Raw genomic sequence first — 22,196 nt, forward strand, 5'->3', positions numbered from 1 at the left:
CAAGGAAGATGCATGATTGTTTCTATAACATGTATATTTGTTTGTTTCCCTCGACTCTTATGCTTGCTAATTAACCTTGCTAGCCAAAGACTTGTACTGAGAAGGAATACTTCTCGTGCATCCAAACCTTCAACCAAACCTATGTCATTTGTGTCCACCATACCTACCTATTACATGGTATTTTCTGCCATTCCAAGTAAATACTTCATGTGCTACCTTTAAACAATTCAAAACTTAGTATCTCTTATTTGTGTCAATGTTTCATAGCTCATGAGGAAGTATGTGGTGTTTTATCTTTCAATCTTGTTGGGCAACTTCCACCAATGGACTAGTGGCTTCATCCGCTTATCCAATAATTTTGCAAAAAGAGCTGGCAATGGGATTCCCGAGTCCCAAATTAATTAAACTAAATAGACACTCCTCCATGGTATGTGATTGATGGACGGCACCCGAAGTATTCGGTTAGCCATGGCTTGTGTAAGCAAAGGTTGGGGGAGTGTCATCATCATCATAAAGCTAAAATAAAAAGGCGCTCCTTCATGGTATGAGATTGTTGGCAGGCACCCGAGGATTCGGTTAGCCATGGTTTGTGAAAGAAAGGTTGGAAGGAGAGCCACACGAAATGAAAATATTATGGGAGCCGCTCTTAGGAGGTTGTCTGGCAAGGGGGTTAGAGTACCCGCTACCAGTCGTTGACAACAACAAACACCTCTCAAAACTTTACTTTTATTCTCTTTATATGATTTCAAAACTGAAAAAGCTCTAGCACATGATTTAATCCACTGCTTCCCTCTGCGAAGGGCCTGTCTTTTACTTTATGTTGAGTCGGTAAACCTATTTCCCTCCATCTCAAGCAAGCATTTGAGTAGTTGTGATCAAACCATTATATTGTGATTTGCTTCATCATGTCTTTTATTCTTCCTTGTTTAGTACAAGTTTTATCTGAATGAATATAGCTTTGCAAGTTATCAATGATCATGAGAGGACCATTATGATTGAGTATGCAAGTTGTGCCTTATAAACTTTAGTATGAGAGCGCTGCTCAATGAGATAAATATAATCTGTTAATTGTTCTCTGACCAAGAACGAAGTTTGCCATCACCAATGATGATTTCTTATGCACCTTTACTTGTGATTACCTTATACTTGTTTCAATATGAGTTATAAGAGATTGTTTACTATAATGTCCTGTGTGAATGAATATGATGCTTCTTGTCCGTATTGTATTTATCGACTCTTCACTCCATAAACATGTGGTCATGTCTATCGAGTTCGGTTTCGCTTGGGGACAAGCGAAGTCTAAGCTTGGGGGAGTTGATACGTCCAATTTGCATCACTATTTTATATCATAATTTGCTGTTATTCATTGATATATTTCATATTGGGACACAATACTTATGTTATTTCATCTATTTTGCATGTTTCATCATTATTGGAGGATCAAGCACCGGAGCCGGGATTCTCGCTGGAAAAAGCACCGTCGGAAAGCAATATTTTGGAAGATCACCTGTGGAAGAAAATTATACCAAAAATCCTATTTTTCAAGATGACGAAGGAAGCCGGAAGGAGGAGCCAGGGAGGAGCCAGGGTGGGCCCACACCCTAGGGCGGCTCGGCCCAAGCCCTGGCCGCGCCGCCACGTGGTGTGGAGGGCCCACGACCCCTTTCGCCTCCTTTTCATCGCGAAATCCTTCGTCCCGAAAACCTAAGCCAGAAGGGGTACCTCGCGAAGAGTTACAGCCGCCTCTGCGGGGCGGAGAACACGAGAGAGAAAAGAGCTCTCCGGCGGGCAGGAATCCGCCGGGGAAATTCCCTCCGGGAGGGGGAAATCGACGCCATCGTCACCGTCATCGAGCTGGACATCATCTCCATCACCATCATCATCATATCCACCATCATCACCGCCATCTCCTCCGCAGCACCTCGTCACCGCCGTAGCAATTTGGGTTTGATCTTGATTGTTTGATAGGGGAAACTCTCCCGGTATCTATTCATACTTGTTGTTGATGCTATTGAGTGAAACCATTGAACCAAGTTCATGTTCAGATTGTTATTCATCATCATATCACCTCTGATCATGTTCCATATGATGTCTCGTGAGTAGTTCGTTTAGTTCTTGAGGACATGGGTGAAGTCTAAATGTTAGTAGTGAACTATGGTTGAGTAATATTCAATGGTGTGATATTTAAGTTGTGGTGTTATTCTTCTAGTGGTGTCATGTGAACGTCGACTACATGACACTTCACCATTTATGGGCCTAGGGGAATGCATCTTGTATTCGTTTGCTAATTGCGGGGTTGCCGGAGTGACGAAACCTAAACCCCCGTTGGTATATCGATGCGGGAGGGATCGCGGGATCTAGAGTTTAAGGCTGTGGTTAGATTTATTCTTAATTACTTTCTTGTAGTTGCGGATGCTTGCAAGGGGTATAATCACAAGTATGTATTTAGTCCTAGGAAGGGCGGTACATTAGCATAGGTTCACCCACACAACACTTATCACAACAATGAAGATTAATTAGCCGTATGTAGCGAAAGCATTAGACTAAAATCCCGTGTGTCCTCGAGAACGTTTGGTCATTATAAGTAAACAAACCGGCTTGTCCTTTGTGCTAAAAAGGATTGGGCCACTCGCTGCAATTGTCACTCTCGCACTTTACATACTCGTACTTTATTCAACTGTTACATCAAAACCCCCTGAATACTTGTCTGTGAGCATTTACGAGTGAATCCTTCATCGAAACTGCTTGTCAACACCTTCGCTCCTCGTTGGGATCGACATTCTTACTTATCGAAGATACTACGATACACCCCCTATACTTGTGGGTCATCGGGGTCCACGAGTTCACTAGAGGTGTCTCTCCCATAAGATAAAAGCATGTTGGGTGAACAAATTACGAGTCGGGCAATTGACAAATAAAGAGGGCATAACAATGCACATACATGACATGATAAGTATAGTGAGATTTAATTGGGCATTACGACAAAGTACATAGACCGCCATCCAAGCTGCATCTATGCCTAAAAAGTCCACCTTCGGGTTATCGTCCGAACCCCTCCGGTATTAAGTTGCAAAGCAACGAGACAATTGCATTAAGTATGGTGCGTAATGTAATCAATAACTACATCCTCGAACATAGCATCAATGTTTTATCCCTAGTGGCAACGAGCACAACACAACCTTAGAACTTTTCGTCACTGTCCCGGTGTCAATGCGGGCATGAACCCACTATCGAGCATAAGTACTCCCTCTTGGAGTTAAAAGTAAAAACTTGGCCGAGCCTCTACTAGAAACGGAGAGCATGCAAGATCATAAACAACACATGTATAATAACTTGATAATTAACATGACATAGTATTCTCTATCCATCGGATCCCGACAAACACAACATATAGAATTACATATAGATGATCTTGATCATGTTAGGCAGCTCACAAGATCTAACAATGAAGCACAATGAGGAGAAGACAACCATCTAGCTACTGCTATGGACCCATAGTCCAGGGGTAGACTACTCACACATCACACCGGAGGCGACCATGGCGGCGTAGAGTCCTCCGGGAGATGATTCCCCTCTCCGGCGGGGTGCCGGAGGCGATCTCCTGGATCCCCCGAGATGGGATCGGCGGCGACGGCGTCTCGGTAAGGTTTTCCGTATCGTGGCTCTCGGTGCCGGGGGTTTCGTCACGGAGGCTATTTGTAGGCGGAAGGGTAGGTCAAGAGGCGGCACGGGGGCCCCACACCACGGGGCCGCGCGGCCAAGGGGGCCGCGCCGCCCTATAGTGTGGCCCCTCCGTGGCCCCTCTTCGTCTCTCCTTCGGACTTCCGGAAGCTTCGTGAGAAAATAGGCCCCTGGGCTTTGATTTCGTCCAATTCCGAGAATATTTCGTTACTAGGATTTCGAAACCAAAAACAGCAGAAAACGAGCAATCGGCACTTCGGCATCTTGTTAATAGGTTAGTTCCAGAAAATGCACGAATATGACATAAAGTGTGCATAAAACATGTAGGTATCATCAATAATATGGCATAGAACATAATAATTATCGATACGTCGGAGACGTATCAGTACCTCCAGCAGCTGAATCCAATAAATTCCGCGAAGAAAAATTTAGTCCTGCATAGAAGGTTTGGATGATCATCCAAGTAGTCAGTCCATGGGTTGGGCAATTTTTTACCAGAGATTTCATTCTTTCCCAAGCTTGAGAAACATGTTCATTATCCAATTGTTTAAAATTCATTATGCTACTCCTCAAAGATATAATTTTAGCAGGGGGATAATATCTACCAATAAAAGCATCCTTGCATTTAGTCCATGAATCAATACTATTCTTAGGCAGAGATAGCAACCAATCTTTAGCTCTTCCTCTTAATGAGAAAGGAAACAATTTTAATTTTATAATGTCACCATCTACATCTTTATATTTTTGCATCTCACATAGTTCAACAAAATTATTGAGATGGGCAGCAGCATCATCGGAACTAACACCAGAAAATTGCTCTCGCATAACAAGATTAAGTAAAGCAGGTTTAATTTCAAAGAATTCCGCTGTAGTAGCAGGTGGAGCAATAGGTGTGCATAAGAAATCATTATTATTTGTGCTAGTGAAGTCACACAACTTAGTATTTTCAGGGTTGGCCATTTTAGCAATAGTAAATAAAGCAAACTAGATAAAGTAAATGCAAGTAAACTAATTTTTTTTGTGTTTTTGATATAGCAAACAAGATAGCAAATAAAGTAAAGCTAGCAACTAATTTTTTTGTGTTTTGATATAAGTGCAGCAAACAAAGTAGTAAATAAAATAAAGCAAGACAAAAAACGAAGTAAAGAGATTGAGAAGTGGAGACTCCCCTTGCAGCGTGTCTTGATCTCCCCGGCAACGGCGCCAGAAATTTGCTTGATGCGTGTAGTTGACACGTCCGTTGGGAACCCCAAGAGGAAGGTGTGATGCGCACAGCGGCAAGTTTCCCTCAGTTAGAAACCAAGGTTTAATCGAACCAGTAGGAGTCAAGAAGCACGTTGAAGGTTGATGGCGGCGGGATGTAGTGCGGCGCAACACCGGAGATTCCGGCGCCAACGTGGAACCTGCACAACACAACCAAAGTACTTTGCCCCAACGAAACAGTGAGGTTGTCAATCTCACCGGCTTGCTGTAACAAAGGATTAACCGTATTGTGTGGAAGATGATTGTTTGCAGAGAAAACAGTAAAAACAAGTATTGTAGCAGATTTGTATTTCAGTATTAAAGAATGGACCGGGGTCCACAGTTCACTAGAGGTGTCTCTCCCATAAGATAAAAGCATGTTGGGTGAACAAATTACAGTCGGGCAATTGACAAATAGAGAGGGCATAACAATGCACATACATGACATGATAAGTATAGTGAGATTTAATTGGGCATTACGACAAAGTACATAGACCGCCATCCAACCGCATCTATGCCTAAAAAGTCCACCTTCAGAGTTATCATCCGAACCCCTCCGAGTATTAAGTTGCAAAGCAACGGACAATTGCATTAAGTATGGTGCGTAATGTAATCAACAACTACATCCTCGGACATAGCGCCAATGTTTTATCCCTAGTGGCAACAGCACAACACAACCTTAGAACTTTCTGTCACTGTCCCAGGTGTCAATGCAGGCATGAATCCACTATCGAGCATAAATACTCCCTCTTGGAGTTAAAAGTAAAAACTTGGCCAGAGCCTCTACTAGTAACGGAGAGCATGCAAGATCATAAACAACACATATGTAATAACTTGATAATTAACATGACATGGTATTCTCTATCCATCGGATCCCGACAAACACAACATAGAGTATTACGGATAGATGATCTTGATCATGTTAGGCAGCTCACAAGATCCAACAATGAAGCACAATGAGGAGAAGACAACCATCTAGCTACTGCTATGGACCCATAGTCCAGGGGTGAACTACTCACTCATCACTCCGGAGGCGACCATGGCGGTGTAGAGTCCTCCGGGAGATGAATCCCCTCTCCGGCAGGGTGCCGGAGGAGATCTCCGGAATCCCCCGAGATGGGATCGGCGGCGACGGCGTCTCGGTAAGGTTTTCCGTATCGTGGTTTTTCGCATCAGGGGTTTCGCGACGGAGGCTTTAAGTAGGCGGAAGGGCAGAGTCGGGGGCTAACGAGGGGCCCACACTATAGGTCGGCGCGGCCAGGGCTTGGGCCGCGCCGCCCTATAGCTTGGCCACCTCGTGGCCCCACTTCGTGTGTTCTTCGGTCTTCTGGAAGCTCCGTGGAAAAATAGGGCCCCGGGTCTTCGTTTCGTCCAATTCCGAGAATATTTCGTTACTAGGATTTCTGAAACCAAAAACAGCGGAAAACAGGAACCGGCACTTCGGCATCTTGTTAATAGGTTAGTTCCAGAAAATGCACGAATATGACATAAAGTGTGCATAAAACATGTAGGTATCATCAATAATATGGCATAGAACATAAGAAATTATCGATACGTCGGAGACGTATCAATTATCTTATAATCTGATAAACCCTAGCCGGCGGCTTACAAGATGTATATATAGGCGGTGCCAACGATCCGACGGGCCTCGCTCCGCTCGTCAGAAGTTAGCCTCCCTTTAGTATATGAATTTGGATCACAATTCAAACAGCCTCAAGGTCCAATCTTTGCTTATTAGTCCTTCCTTGCATTCGGCGTACTTCATTGCCTTCTCCTTCGGCTTCAGGAGAACCGTTGTGCTCAAGGTCTTCTTCTTGGGCTTTGTTGGCCTGGATTAAAGCCCTTGCTTTTTGCACGTAGTCTTCAAGTGAAATGACCTCGCCCATGTCAGAAGAGCTGACTAGGCTATTAATGCTACGCTTCGGCCCAAGCCTCCGGCGACGGGTTTCGCTCCGCTTGTCAGAAGTTAGCCTTCCTTTAGTATATGAATTTGGATCACAATACAACAGATTGGCTAAGCAATTGATTCCGACCAACGAGGTCAGGTTCAGGCGGAGGATGGCAGAATCGAGCAGCTGCCAGCTCTGTGGCTACCATGACTCGTGGCATCATGCACTACTAGAATGCACTATGTCCCGATGCGTTTCGGCGTTAGCGAACGTACAACTCGTTGAGCATGTCGCTTGCTCAGAGGAGGGAAATGCGAGAGAGTGGCTGGCAGTGATGATGCAGTCACTCAAATAGGATGATCAAACAAGAGTGTGTCACCCTGTGGGCCATCTGGCATGCACGTCGGAAGGCTATCCACGAGCAGATTTTCCAAAGCCCTCTCACAGTTTATATGTTTGTGGAGAATTTCGTCTCAGACTTGAACCTTAGTAAGGAGAAGAAGAAACAAGCATCGGCCAGGCATGTACCAACCAATGAAGGATGGATCCCGCCACCGAGCGGCATGGCGAAAATCAACGTCGATGCAACGGTAGGGAAGAACTCCATTAGGGGCGCAGCGGCCGCAGTAGCCAGGAATGAGCTTGGAGAATTTCTTGGCGCATCAGCGACAATCTTCAAAGGCCGTACTGATGCGGAGACCCTCGAGGCCTTAGCTTGCCGGGAAGCTGTCGAATTGGCAAGAGATTTGAACCTGCATAGGATCAGGGTGGCGACAGACTGCCAGAATGTGGTGCGAAGCCTGGAGGAGCGATCGCTGGGCAGGTATGCACATGTCATCCAGGAGGTTTTGGCAGCTCGTTCTGATTTTGATGAGCTGTCTTTTAGTCATGAACGAAGAGTTTCAAATAAAGAGGCGCACAATCTTGCGCGTAGTGCAGTTTTTGAAGATTTTGGTCGTAGAGTTTGGCTTGTAGATCCGCCTGAGGGCCTTTGTATCCCTGTTCGAGTTTAATAAAGGCGGAGCCATTTCCCTAAAAAAAAGCAATTGCAATCTCACATCTCTAAGGTTCAGAGCTCTCTCCACACATGTTCTACCAGTTTACATTTCAGAAAAAGATGACCCCATCTTTATCAAGCCTACAACATAGTGGTGGGAGACACCAAAGTGGAAAACAGTGGAACGAGTCGGTTGTCGTAGGAGGCCTGCAAAGCGCCCCGCCCTCACAATCGTGATCGAATCTTTGCCAAAAGACTCACTGCATTGGATGCGCTCATGGCTCATGGCTTCGCACGCAACGTCTCACAACATGAGTGAGTATCAAGGTGACATATATGTGTATCAATTATTTCAAATTTTCTAAAGCATTTAAATATCATTTTTCGAGATTTTGAAATCAGATATGCGCTGGGTTCTCCACCATCTTTTCCTAGAAAATAGGGACTAAAAACTCAGATTGTAATCAATTATTCCTATCAACTCAAATAAGTACTAGAAATTTTAACTAGAACCATTCTACAATTTATTTACATTGGCCACATAAACATTCTTGCACCATTTCATTAGCTTAGGTATCTGCGCATGCTTTTGATGTCAAGGATCTTCTCATGCTCTTCGATATCGGCATCGGCAACATCATCACCATCACCGCGGTAGTAGTAATTATCAGCATAGGACTCCTCGGCGCATTCTTCAAGGGACCAGAAGTTGCCACTGTAATAATACCTATCGTCGATGTAACTCCAGTAGTCACAGTCATCCTTGTACTCACGGTTATCCACGTTGATTCGGGAAAGCTTCGCTCGTAGGTCATCATCCATGGTAACCGGGCTACAATTTCGCATGTTGAGGTACTTTAGGTCGTGCCAGCTGTCAAGGATGATGTTGAGGTACTTTAGGTCGTGGCAGCTGTCAAGGATGGCTGTCAACCCTTGATTGTCGAGGTTAAGGCGGACAAGATGCAAGGAACGCAGCCTGCTCATCCTTGCAACCACAAATGCCACTTCCTTGTTACCGTATCTTGAGACAAGTCTGAAGTGCTTCAGTAGTGGGCATTTGCCAGCAACAAGTTCAACCGCCTTTAGTTGATCTAGAGGTGAACAGTGCGAAATCTCGAGCTCCTCAAGGAGAGGTAACATCTTAATGGCCTTTGCAAACCCTTCGTTGGATACTTTGCTTGTGATGAGATGAAGGCTTTTTAGCGAGGGTGCCCTGCAAAGTTAAGTTACGACATTGGTTCAAGCATTCGGAATTAAAAGATCTTTACTTAATTTCCTCCTCGAAATATATATGCAGTCTAAACCAAATAAACGACGAGCGGAAGAATCAAACGAACAATAGGGGTGCCCCTAGGAACAATCTTACCGCTTGGCGATCGCAAAGAGGGAGTCGTCGTAGATGCGGTCGCACAAGAAAGCCTCGCACTGCCCCGCGCTGTGCCGGAGCGCTGCCCGCACCATGTTGGGGACGCAGGCCTGAGCGCCGGATGGCTGGACGAAGTACACGCCTCCGCGTAGGTCGATGCGGCGCCATAGGACCGGCTCCTCCCGGGCGCGCCGCCAGGAGCGGCACACGGTAGCCACGCCGCCGACCAGCAGCTCGACCTGGTCCAGCCGCTTGAGGATGCACGAGATCAGGTCCGGATGCAGCTCCGCCCAGTCCCTCTCCGGCTCCGGCGGCCGCGGGACGCACGATGATCTATTCCTGAAACGTCGACTTCGTCGTCGTCCCATCGCCGCCGCCGGCGGATTCGCGATCGCGGAGGGCTTTAGCGATCGAGCTGGTCTGTATGATCCGGTCGATGCTTTTATAGAGCACGCAGGTCGGTTGCTCCCGTCTGCGATGGGCCGGGCCCAGATATTTAACTCTACTGAAATAACAGTTACACCCATGCATATTGTGTGATCCCGCTCAAAAAAAAAATGCATATTGTGTGATTTTTTTCCCACAAGTGTTTCCACCGGTAGTCCTAGCTCGTTGTCGATGATCTTTTGTGGCACCAGCAAATGGAGAATCACAGAGCATCACAGTGCAGATTATGTTCTTACACGGGGTTTCTGCCTTCTTGCTTTGACATCTTGACTATGGAGGCGACTAGTACGCAATGTATGTAGTTAAAGTTGAGTCAATTGATATAAATTGAAGGGTGTAGCACAATTATGTCTTAGATTAGGTTTATTGACACGACTAATTCGGAGGAGCTTGCTTGTTTGTGAATCCACGGTTTTCAGTTTAGAATATTTCAGTCCCCCGACTTGGCCCAACATGGTGGCGGTGGTAGTGGTGTCAAGACTGTTTGGTCCGTAGTTCTCATGTTTCTCTTTTTGAGCTCCTTGACTTCTTTCAGGTCCAATGTTGATCTTCCAAAAACCTTAACATTAGCCTAGATTGTGTTGGTTTCCTCTTCAGTGGTTTCTTCGCCCGAGGCAAAGGGAGAAACGGAGATGCCTAAGTGGAGTTGGAAAGACCTTATTTAATTTTTGGTTATCGAGGGGTATACTTTATTGTACATTTTTGATTTGATGTATTTTGTTCACATGATCAACAAGGTAGCATTTGCTAACCAAAGATTAGAAAAAATTAAAATAAATATAAATTATCATATAGTATTATGTGCGATCAAAATTATAACATTTGGGTGGCTCTGCATGTGCTTTTTATGATATGGATCTGGATGAAAACGGAGCTGAAACGGACAAACTTAGTGGTGGCACATTTATTTTCGTCAAACCAAAACGAATACAGAAACCTGAGAAACAAAAACTGAAGCAAATATTGTCAAAAATAGATACATAACAAATATGGTACCGACACGGAGAAATGCAAAACCAAGAGTACCCTTGAATCATGCCAAAAATGTCTGCAGAATTCAAGCGAACCAACAAACTTGTTCCCTAATTCTAGTGTGGCACTCAATTTATTAGGGAATAGGGGAAATTTCAAACCATGGAAGCCTCCTAAAATACATCAAGGGATTACTTCATTACTAGTTTTGCGATGATCCGCTTTGTAAGTCCGGCTTGGAAAGGTCATCTAATGTGCTTGTTGGATTGTACCATGCACATCAACCATAAAACGGAAATTCCATACTATCCAACTCCATTTCTGCATATGGGAAAACTATGTTCCGTTTTCGTTTCCATTTTCGCCAATTAAAATTCATTTCTGTTTGCAAAATTCTATTTTCCTTCCCGTATTTCCATTCCGTTCATGGTTTTCGATGAAAATGTCAAAAACTTCCCGCTCCATTTTCATCCCTACTTCTAGGTGCATCCACAAAGATAGACTCGGCACCAATTCACTAGTACCAATTCATTATATACCTCTTCTTGAGACGTAGAGTTGACACTACAAACATTGTAACTCATATAATGTGATGTCTCCTATCCTAACTTTACACGTTAAGCTTGCATAAATACGACCGCTACAAAAAAAAAACCTTTTCCGGTGGATTTTTTGGACGGCACAAGTCGCAGTCCCCTGCAAAAGTCTTTTGGCCACCTAAAAGTGCATGGAATCCTTTGTTGATTTCTTTCAGGTCCCAATCAAAATACTTCAGCAGCATGCTCGCCAAGTCGGCCACCGTACCGTGGCTCAAGTACTGGTCCAATGGAGTGGCTCGTCCCAAGCTCAAGCCACCTGGGAAGACCAAGATTCTCTGCACCAGCATTTTCCTCATGCTCCTGCTTGGGGGCAAGTAGGTCTTCAACGGCGGGGGAGTGTCAGCGACCCTGACCCTGCTGCTCATGCTGATCAAGGCTCGAGCGGGAACGACGCTGATTCGCTCGCATCCTCAGTTCCTCACCAAGAAGTAAGGCCCAACCCAGGAGGGAAAGGAAGGCTACCACGCGCTACGCCGGTGCGGACTGGACCAAGTGAAGCCCGGCCCACCTAAGCTAGACTATATATAAGCTAGACATGAGCTGGAGAGAAGGCATGTTGTAAATGAATTGTGAACTCGACTGATGTCGTGGAGACTCGCTCGGGGTGGTTGGGTGGTCTATCGAGCGAAATCTGTGATTCCTGGTTAATCTGGTAGAGTTCCTGCGAGATCCGATCTAGTAGCACCTTACAGTCATGGTGGGGAGGCTGACCTCGGCGACGGGACAAAGGTCAGGCCGCCGTGCAGGTCGATGCGGCACCACAGCTCTGGATCCTCCCGGGCGGTGCGCCGCCAGGAGTGGCACACTCCCGCCACGCCACCGATCAGGAGCTCGGTCTGGTCCAGCCTATGGAGGATGCAGGAGATCAGGTCCGGGTGCAGCTCCGCCCTGTCCTTCTCCGGCAGCGGCACTGCTGTGTATTTGAACACCGAGACCTAGACGTGGATGGTTCGTCATTTTTTCTTGGAACATCGACATCTTCGTGTTTCCATTGCCTCCGGCGCTGACGACGATGTCTCGGCTGGTGTGGCCTTGTGTGCGTTGATAACGTGCGAGTAGTGACACTTTCGATCGATCTGATTGCTCTTTATGTGTTCGCGTGGTAGGTCGGTTGCTAGTTAGCGTGACAATATTGTCGCCGTAAACAAGGGGAGAACACGTCCTATGATACCAACCAACTGATGTACCAGCTGCACGACCATATTTGAGCCGTCAGATGCAAAAGAAAGGGACATGATCCTTGCACCTTGTAACATTTATGAAAGGAACCTCGCTGAATTGCCGAATACAAGGAATCAATCCATCTCATCTCTCTCGACCGACGACTGCGCACGCCCAACTCAGTCGCCGGTCGCGACAGTGGTGGCGGCCAAGCCCTCAGCCGGAGAAGCTTCTCGCGTGCCACCTTGTTGAAGAGCTCCTTCTCGTCCTCCATGTCGGGTACATGCCTCGCAGTCTCGCACCTCACATACATGAGAGGGAGAGGTTCTGTCACTCCATGGTGCTGCCGTATAAGGCAGAATGAGGGAGAGAAGATGGCGATTCTGGTTCAGGTTGGGAAGGACAGAAGGACGATGTTCCTAGACACGGGGAGAGGATGAGGATTTTGAATCGGGTTGTTAAGGATGTTTCACGCAATTTAGAGGCATGTCGAGGCTCGTTTTGCAATTCTTCCATCGTCCCGAGTCAAATATTGCATCTTGTCCTTCCCTTTCACATCCAATGGATCAAGTATGGCCGGTGCAGCTGGTTCAGCAGTTAGTTTGTTTCATAGGATACATTCTCTAAATAGAAGTACGTAAAGATTTACCTTCTACCGAAAAACAAAAATCTTCTCTTTTCGGGAGTGAACCAAGAATGTGCGCAATGATATAAGTGGTTTTTTCCTTTTTAAATGGTAATAAGGCCCAGAAGTACCTGAGTCTGTATTAAATCAGCGGTGAGCGTATAATTATAGGGAGAGAAAGGAAAAGAAATATAACTTTATCCTCTTGTTTTACAACCAACACGCCACCGAGAATCGCAGAAACGCAGTCAAGTCGAAATGTAACGCCTATGATCATTGACCCGCTGACGCGGCCGCCGTAGCCTCCACCATGAACAAGGCCACTTGGGGAAGCAGCATCAATGACCGCCACGCTGAGGTGAAGGAAGATCCTCCAGTGAAGGAGGAAGAAGGAGCTCATGCACCGAAAGCCGAGCGTAGCAGGGTCACTCCTCTGGTTGGAGATATAGCCACATCGAGAATGTGTCATTGCTTGGGAATTGTTGCCAGGATCACAGACTCCAGAGGTCCCCACCACCACCAACCATCACCCCCAAACCACAGCGCCAACACAACCAGCCACATCCTCTTTGTTGCCACCATGGCCATCCAAGAGGAGTTGCGGAGGAGCAAGCCACCGCTCTAAAGGTTGTTGCGCTTAATGACAAGGGGGCTCACCACCGAAGGAAACTCCGACACCTTCCTCCATAGAAGCATGTCGGGGAGCTTTGCTAGTGACTGCCCAGCGCCGCGCAGATGCGCTGGAGTAGAAGAAGACCCCCCCCCCCCCCACCCTAGATCCGTTGATGTCACCGCCGCACCTCCATGACCGGCCAGAAGGAAGAGCCACATCAAAACAACAACCCAGATCGCGAGGTGGCGAAGGTTAACCTTACTGATGGAGATTGCTGTGATAAAAATACTTTATCTTTCCAGCTAGACAAAAAAAATGTGATAATTTTGGGGTTTAAAAATGCTTGTTCACCGTACTAAGATCCACATTTTTATTATTTTTGTGTAGCAACGAACATAAAGTATTCCTATTTAAGATTTTCCATTTGCATGTTTGTATTACAGACCATTGATTATGTCCAGAGGTTTTTCAGAATCGTTTGAAACTTCGAAATGGAGTTTCTAAAAATTATCAAAATACCGAGCTATAGCTCCATCTCTAAACCGCCCGCACCCTCTAAACCGCCACACTCACGTCAAGAGATCGCCCATCTTCTCCCCTGTGCCCGACGAAGCCGCCGCCGGAAAGGGGCTCGCCACTGACTCGTCCCCGACCTCGCGTCCCCGCCTCTCTGTAGCCGCCGCGGGCCTCCGTACCCTGCCCTCCAGCGACCCTGACTTGTGCCGCCATCAACCTCCCCCTCCGTCGGCAACGTGAGGCCAACTCCTCCCTCCCTTTCTCTCTCTATTGGATCTGTTCATGCATATATGTTGGTGTATGCTTCGAGATCATGTGCATACATCGGATCTGTTAAGTTCCACATTTTCTGTATCGGGTGTGGCAAACCGTATGGAGCGGTAATATGCATATATTGGATCTGTTAATGTCTGCAAGGATATTGGATCTGTATGGTGTATAATCGCTATAGTAAACCATCTTAATGTTCGTATGAGATTACTAAAACCATCAGAATACTAGAGCTAATTAGTCAATTATGTGCAGTGTAGTTGCTTCCAATTTTGTCCTAGTGCTCTTTAGACCTGTAACCACAATGGTCCAAATTATAATGCAAGCCTAGTGGAACATCTATTTCAGTCGCCATTTGCTTTGTGTGTGTGTGTGTGTGTGTGTGTTATGTGAGATCCTGTGGGGGCATGGGCACTGCAATCTGTCTGCAACTTAGCCACGGGGCCACTAAGCCAAATAATCCCAGCTCATTAGGATTTAGGATGGCTAGTCTGCCTCATATCGTGATATATATAATGAACTGTTAAGTATTATACCACAACTTTCTCGTGGGGTCGTGCCTGGGACCCCCACCTCTCCCATGTTGTCAAAATAATGGCAGAATTTTTTCACGGTTGGGGAGATATGGTGGAATCATGATCTCTTGTGCTCTTGGAAATCCCCCTAGAGGGTTGGAAATCCTACCTAGCAACCAAACATGCCCTAAATGCCCCACCGTCCCTTTTCCCTCAGCCTGGGGTTGGGCTGCAGTAGCTGCCGAATCTTCTACTGGTACATGGACAACTGTTTCTTCATGAAATGTTTGGGGGTCAGTAGTTAATAGTTATTGTCAGTTTTCAGTGTTCACAAATCGATGGAAATTATTTGAGGAAGAAAGGTATCTTCATTAACAAGTGTCCAGAAGACCTTGTAGTTTTGCTCTTTGTTTCTTAAGTGCAGCCTAGGTAACTGCATATACGTTTAAATTTGTTGGTCTAGGAGGTTTGTGTTACTCAATAGAGGGGCAACTGAGGCCCGATTACAGTTTGGATGGTCCTTGCATTTGGAATGCTGATACATTCATGCAGTCTTTTACTGTACTTGCTATTGTCCTTAGGGTGATTGTAAAGTTTTATCATATTTGGACAAGTTTTTTCCTTGTATTTTTAGATGAATAGGGACCTCTCCCCGGTTCCCTGGTTCCCTAGTTCATTGTTTTTTTCCCCTTGTTTCAAATAACGTTCTTGATAATTAGGTGTATAATGTGCATGTGTAGGTTCCTGACTTCCTGTCTATACTCTTTTGTGTGCTAGTATGTTATACTTGTGTCCATAGGTTAGGTGTACAATAAGGCATTGGGATTTACATGTTTAAGTAAAGCAATTGATCTTACTGTTCATTGACTATCTCAGAGTAAAGGAAGATGCCTTCACTTCAAAAAGCTTTACCTCCAGAACTTGCTGATAATGCGCTCAGAGTAAGGTTCCTTTCACACCTTTCTAATAGACATGAACTGACCCTCAGTATGACTTGTACTGTTGTTCATGGTAATGAGTAGTTAGTTCTGAAATTTGACCTCTAAAGTCGTAGTAGCTCTATAGGTGACTTCACCCTTTTAGCTTCAGCTTTTGCAAATCATATCTAGTACTCCTAGTGCAGCTCAACTCTTCATTATTATGTTTACAATGAAAAATTATCAAGAAAAGCGGAAAAATTGAGATCATGGCATCTAAGGAAAAAATGTTACATTGCTACTTATCATCTCTTTTGTCGTGCTGTAGTTATACCGCGAGTGCTTAAGGAGGGCTAAGTTCATTGGTAGTCAGGTATGCATGTTTTCTTTTGGAATATCTTGTTATCTTGTATATATATTGTTTCTTAACACGAACCCAGCTTGCTCTGTTCTACTCAATGGAGGGTACAAACTGGGTATCTTATCTTGAGAATTATCTGGGAGAAATAACAGTCTAATTGCACCGTAGTCAGTTCCTTTGTCATTTAAGTATCTGCAAATAATTTATTGAATTAGTTCTCATTGTTTTCTTTTGATAAAATCTGCTCCAAGGAATCACTGTTTCTCTAGCAGCATTAAGTGTAAGGGGGCTTATTTGTTTTCAGGTAGTTTCTAGTGATCTTACTAAAATACAATGCATCCGGAACATCCAAATTGTGTATTTTTGGGTACATGATGAAGGAGAATCAGTTCCACAGCATGGAATGAGAAGTCATCACAACTATGACTAATTAGTCCTTTTCGCCCTTGATTTTATGTCATATTTGTATAACCGTGTGAACATGCATGTTTGATGGAGCTGTTGTCTTTGTTGACCCAGCAACACAACACCGGGCTTCTTGTTTCTATGGTGAGGCAGCAGTTCAAGAAAAACATGCACGAAACTGATCCAGAGAAGATGCAGAAAATGAAGGATGAGTAAGTTACTGCTCCGCGGGCAACTTCAAGTTTTGGCTATCTCGCCTTTTTATTCTCGTCGCAACAGATGTTCTGAAATTCTTTCTCGGTGTGCAGTGCGGCAAGGGGACTTATCAACCACATTATATACGAGTCCGAGAAGATGACAGGGCGCAAGTTCTCGGGTTAAGAAAGCTGGAAGTAGACTCCCAGAATATGATGTACGAATAATGTAGGACCAGCTAATGATCCGCTTTGTTGCTGTCTTGCTGACTCATTAAACTGTTATTTCCAGTTTACTGTGGTTCTGGGATATAGAGATATAGTTGACACACACCTGCTGAGTACTATCTGGTTTTGTTGCTGGCTCGTTAAAACAGTGATTGGATCATCTGTATTTCACTGTGGTTCTGGATGTAGTTGACCCAGAGATGTTATGCCTTGCATGGTTTGGTTCATCTTTTCCTAGCTTGGATACGGAGATCTTCACCAACATTTTAATGCTTTGAACTGTACGTGTTATTACTTGAGAAACCTTTTCTTCTCACGATGTATTGGGGCAGTTGTAGAACCGCAGATGTCCGTGCCAACGTGTCTTGTTCCCGTGATGATGATGGAAGTCGGTAGTCCGCACTACTTGAAGTTAGGCAGTCCTTTTTGCTGATCTTGCTGTTTGCTATCAGTAGGTGCTATGTGCAGGAGCTGATATAGTTTGAAGAGTTTCAAAATGGGATTGTTCTTTGTAGCAGTTCGTGTAGCCGTTTTCAGTGTTGAATCTTCTTTAGATGAGGGGAGTTTGGTCTCTATGCAGTGATCATCCAAGTCTACTCCAACCGGGTAACAATATGTTTCACTGCTTTTCTTCTAGGACGTGATTCGAACAGATTTTTGGAGGCGTTTTCATAGGCTCGAAACGAGACACGAGATGACTGCTGACGGAGGAGGCATGTCAGAGTAGTTGTCATGAGGTGGGGCCATCGGCGATGTTGGAGTGAAGACGACATCAACGATTAGAGTAAAGAGAGCACGTTTAGGCCGGAGGTGAAGATGGAATCGCAAAAAACAAAAAACGCCGGAGGTGATGATGATGATACAGATGCAACATTGTCGACAGTGGCAGCCATTTGACCGAAAGAAGCAGGGGGAACAATAAGGTGATGAATGGAATTCTCAAAAAAAAAGATGATAAACGGACCACCAGATATAAATCCAACGGCTAGACTAAATCGACAATTACCATTTTTTAGTTTACGGTCCCCTATACAACTACAACAAGGGCGTGTTTGGTATATCCTGGGCTTCATTTGGGGCTCAATGGTACAGTAATGCGAGCATATTTGCGCGTTTGGAGTTAGAATTGGCATGTTATTTACTTGCTCGGCTGCATGGTGTAGGCCAAAAAGCCTCTTTTGTTTGTTTTCCAGCCGCCAAACCCAAATATCGATGGAGATGGAACGACACATGTTTGATTCCATCCAGCCAAACATAAGGTCACTTCTTTTTTACACGGGTAACCTTATCATACTATCACCTCCCATCACGGAGAAATCACACTTCATCAGTTCATTAGTTGCACACTTACGAACCTTAGCATTTCATAAATTCGTCACTAGCTACTACGAATGGTAGTTTATAAAGACATTCCCTAGCTACTACGAATGACAATTTGCCATTAGAAGGGAGTTTAACAAAGGGAGATCACAGGGTAGTTCAATATACGAAGATCAAAGAGGGATTCAAGAAAGAGGGGATCAGAGGGGTCTTATTCTTCTTCACTTCACTTCTTCACTTGTTCTTCTCCTTCTCAGATGGTGGTGTGGTCTCTGGCCTCCCACATTGTGTTTGCCCACTCGAACCTTTTCTCCTTCCAGGCTTCATTGTCGCCTGCTTCCATGCCATGGCCGATCTCAACTTCATCAAAAGTGACAACATCTTCAAAGAAGTCATCCTCGTTCCCCAACATAAGATCCAGTTGTGAAGAATCCAGCAAGAAAGTACCAACTTTACTTGAGTGTCAAAAGTGGGGAAGGGTTTCTGGTCAAGGACCTTGAACCTATTCTTCAATGTAGCAAAGGCCCTCTCAATGGTGACTATAAGGCTTGAGTGTTTCAGATTGAACAACTCTTTCGCATTTTGTGGCCAGTTCCTTGGACTAAACTCATTGAGGTGGTACCTTGTTTTCCTGAAGGGACGTAGAATACCAGGTTGGCATGCATATCTAGCATCTCCAATGTAGAACTTACCATCAAGGATTTGCAACCCATCATGCCTCGATACGTTGTCTGACATGATGTTTGCATCATGAGTTTAACCCTCCCAACCAGCAAGCATGTATGTGAACCTCAGATCAAAATTCACAGTTGCTAGCACGTTCTGGTTGGTGAGTGCTTCCTCCCACGGAATGCTGCAGACATTACTGCGGGTACCTTTGCAGTCACATGAGTACCATCAATAGGCCCAATGCAATCCTGTCAAAGAATGAGTACACATTCATGTTTCTGACAATACCACACATCTGATAAGTAGAACGAACATGATTTTGTACTCACCTTGAAATACATGAACCATTTGTTGATGTTATCGATCTTGGGTGGTGTATTGTTTGATGGTGGCTTGATCATTTCACCTCTAAGCTCCCCAACTGCATACAACACATGTTGGAAGTACCGGGAGATAGTCTTTGTGGATCACCTGAATGTGTTATGGATCACTCTGAACCTCTGGTTATGACCCACAACATGAAAACGACTTGTTCTTCGATAGAGGTGTGGATGCTATCAACTAGCAGTCCTCGCCCCTAAACATTTTCATAAGTGCATAGAAATGGGCTCTTATCATCTGAAGCATTTGGCTAGCCTCTACATCGTTGTAGTTGTAGATGTAGTTTATGTTGGCAATCCTATCCTGGTCTTGTTATAACATAGGACCACAGGTGTCAGGAGGAAAAGCAACATGCCTGACTGCTCTCTAATGTACGTGCAAGATGCAGGCTTGAATGACAACGATGAGTGATGCAGCGTGATGCACAAGGTGTAGCTGCTCGTGATGGGATTCGTAGCATAGAAAACAAAACATTTCCTACCGCGAGAACGCAATCCAAGCCAAGATGCAATCTAGAAGACGGGAGCAACGAGGGGATGAACGAGACTAACCCTTGAAGATTTCCAAAGCCTACAAGAGGAGGCTCTCGTTGCTGTGGTAGACGATCACTTGCCGCTTTCAAAAGCGCGTAGAAGATCTTGACGGTGCCACAATCGGGCAGCACCTCCGTACTCGGTCACACGTTCGGTGTTGATGAAGACGACGTCCTTCTCCCCGTTCCAGCGGGCAGCGGAAGTAGTAGATCCTCCTTGGAATCCCGGTAGCACGACGGCATGGTGGCGGTGTCGATGGAGATCTCCGGCGGAGCTTTGCTAAGCGTATGCGGGAGAGGTGGTGGAGGAGGGGCGGCTAGGGTTTGGGAGAGGGGGCTATGGGCGCCGGCCTCAAGGGGGCAGGGGTGGTGCGGCCAAGCCATGGGCAGCCCCCTCCCTCTCCTCCTCACTATATAGGTGGAACCCCAAGGGTTTGCCCAAAGTCTTCGAATAAGACCCCAACAGAAAAACTGCCGTATGGACGAAACCTAGAGGGACAGGGACTCTCCCCTTCCCCCCTTTACTTGGCCGGCCAAGGGTGGACTCCACCCTCCCACTTGGTTGGCTGGTTAGGGTTTGTGGAGTCCCTCCGGGACTCCTCCTTCCATAGTGATTTATTCCGGATAATTCTAGAAACCACCTTCCATAAATTCACCGGATCATTTCCAAACTTGGAAAGTGACTTCCTATATATGAATCTTATTCTCCGGACCATTCCGGAACTCCTCGTGATGTCCTGGATCCCATCCGAGACTCCGAACAAAACTTCGAACTCCATTCCATATTCCATATCTACTTTAAACGACATCAAACCTTAAGTGTGTCACCCTACGGTTCGCGAACTATGTAGACATGGTTGAGACCTCTCTCCGACCAATAACCAATAGCGGGATCTGGAGATCCATAATGGCTCCCACATATTCAACGATGACTTTAGTGATCGACTGAACCATTTACATACGATACCGATTCCCTTTGTCACGCGATATTTTACTTGTCCGAGGTTTGATCATCGGTATCTCTATACCTCGTTCAACCTCGTCTCATGACAAGTACTCTTTACTCGTACCGTGGTATGTGGTCTCTTATGAACCATTCATATGCTTGCAAGCTATTAGACGACATTCCACCGAGAGGGCCCAGAGTATATCTATCCGTCATCGGGATGGACAAATCCCACTGTTGATCCATATGCCTCAACTCATACTTTCGGATACTTAGAGCATCTCCACTCGTCCCCCCGACGAGGCCCCCGAGCGACGTTTTTTCCATCCGGACGGCGAAATTCGGCCCAGTCGCGCCCCCGGTTCCTCGTTTTCGTCCGGATTTGGCCCTTAATCCATCCGGCGAGCCCACGCCAACCCCGGCCCCCGGGGCGCGCTCGGGGACTCCGGACGAAACGAAAGCGCGCGAAACGGCGTGTGGACCCGCGTAGTCGGCGACTGGAAAACCAAATCCTGCGATTTTCCCTCCAATTTGCTTGCATTTCCCCATTCCCTCCAATTTGCTTGCATATCCCCATTCTCTCCCGCCGAAATCCCCCAATCTCCTCGTCTTCCAGCTCCAGTTCCTGGCGGCGTCTTCTCGTCCACCACCACTCTCCTCCTCGTCTTCTCGTCCACCACAATGCCGCCGAAGGCGCCGGCGAGGAAGATGCGGAAGAAGAAGACGAAGCCGCCGGGCATGTCGAACGCCGAGTGGGCGGCGGACGAGAAACGGCGCGACGTGGAAACAAGCGCCGGGCGGAGAGGGTGAAAAGAGCCGCCGCCAAGAGGTCGGCGGAGGCGGCCCAAGACGAACACTTGAGGTTAATCAGCATGGCCTATAGCGGCGGCGTGTTCCCCGGCCAATGGCCGACGCAAGGTACAACAAGTTCCCCGTCTTCCTTCTCGCCTTCGCTGTACTCGCCGTCGCCGACTGCCGTGTTCCAAGAGGGCGCCTACGTCCAACCGTCCAAGCCCACACCGTCGCCGCCCGAGCTTGACGTCGGTGTCGGCGGTGGCCTGTTCGAGGGCACCTCGCCGGCCCTGCGACGAGGGCCGCTCGCGTTCGGTGCGATGGCGGCGCCGAACGAAGAGGAGATCCACGAGATGATCACCTCCGGCTCCGCCGCCGCCGCTGCGAGCCCGGGGTTCTTCATGACCGCCGCCGCTGCGTGCCCGGGGTTCTTCACGCAAGAGGAGACGAGGGCGACGGCAGCTGTGGCGGCGCGCAACGAGCATCGGGAGGATGTTGCCGACGGAAGCCAAGCCGTCGAAGAAGAAGGCGAGGAAGAAGAAGAGCCAACTGAAGCCG

At 46.3% G+C, this 22,196-nt stretch overlaps 1 protein-coding gene across 1 annotated transcript; it reads left to right on the forward strand.

Moving 5' to 3' along the window:
• Window positions 1-14,230: 14,230 nt before the first annotated feature.
• Window positions 14,231-17,160, forward strand: LOC124686340. Its single transcript, XM_047220305.1, has 5 exons — window positions 14,231-14,344; window positions 15,770-15,834; window positions 16,139-16,183; window positions 16,691-16,788; window positions 16,885-17,160. The coding sequence occupies exons 2-5, from the start codon at window positions 15,781-15,783 to the stop codon at window positions 16,955-16,957; spliced, it is 270 nt and encodes an 89-aa protein (XP_047076261.1). The 5' UTR covers window positions 14,231-14,344; window positions 15,770-15,780; the 3' UTR covers window positions 16,958-17,160.
• Window positions 17,161-22,196: the final 5,036 nt, after the last annotated feature.

Source organism: Lolium rigidum, chromosome 2 (assembly GCF_022539505.1).
Source record: "Lolium rigidum isolate FL_2022 chromosome 2, APGP_CSIRO_Lrig_0.1, whole genome shotgun sequence".
NCBI lineage: Eukaryota > Viridiplantae > Streptophyta > Magnoliopsida > Poales > Poaceae > Lolium > Lolium rigidum.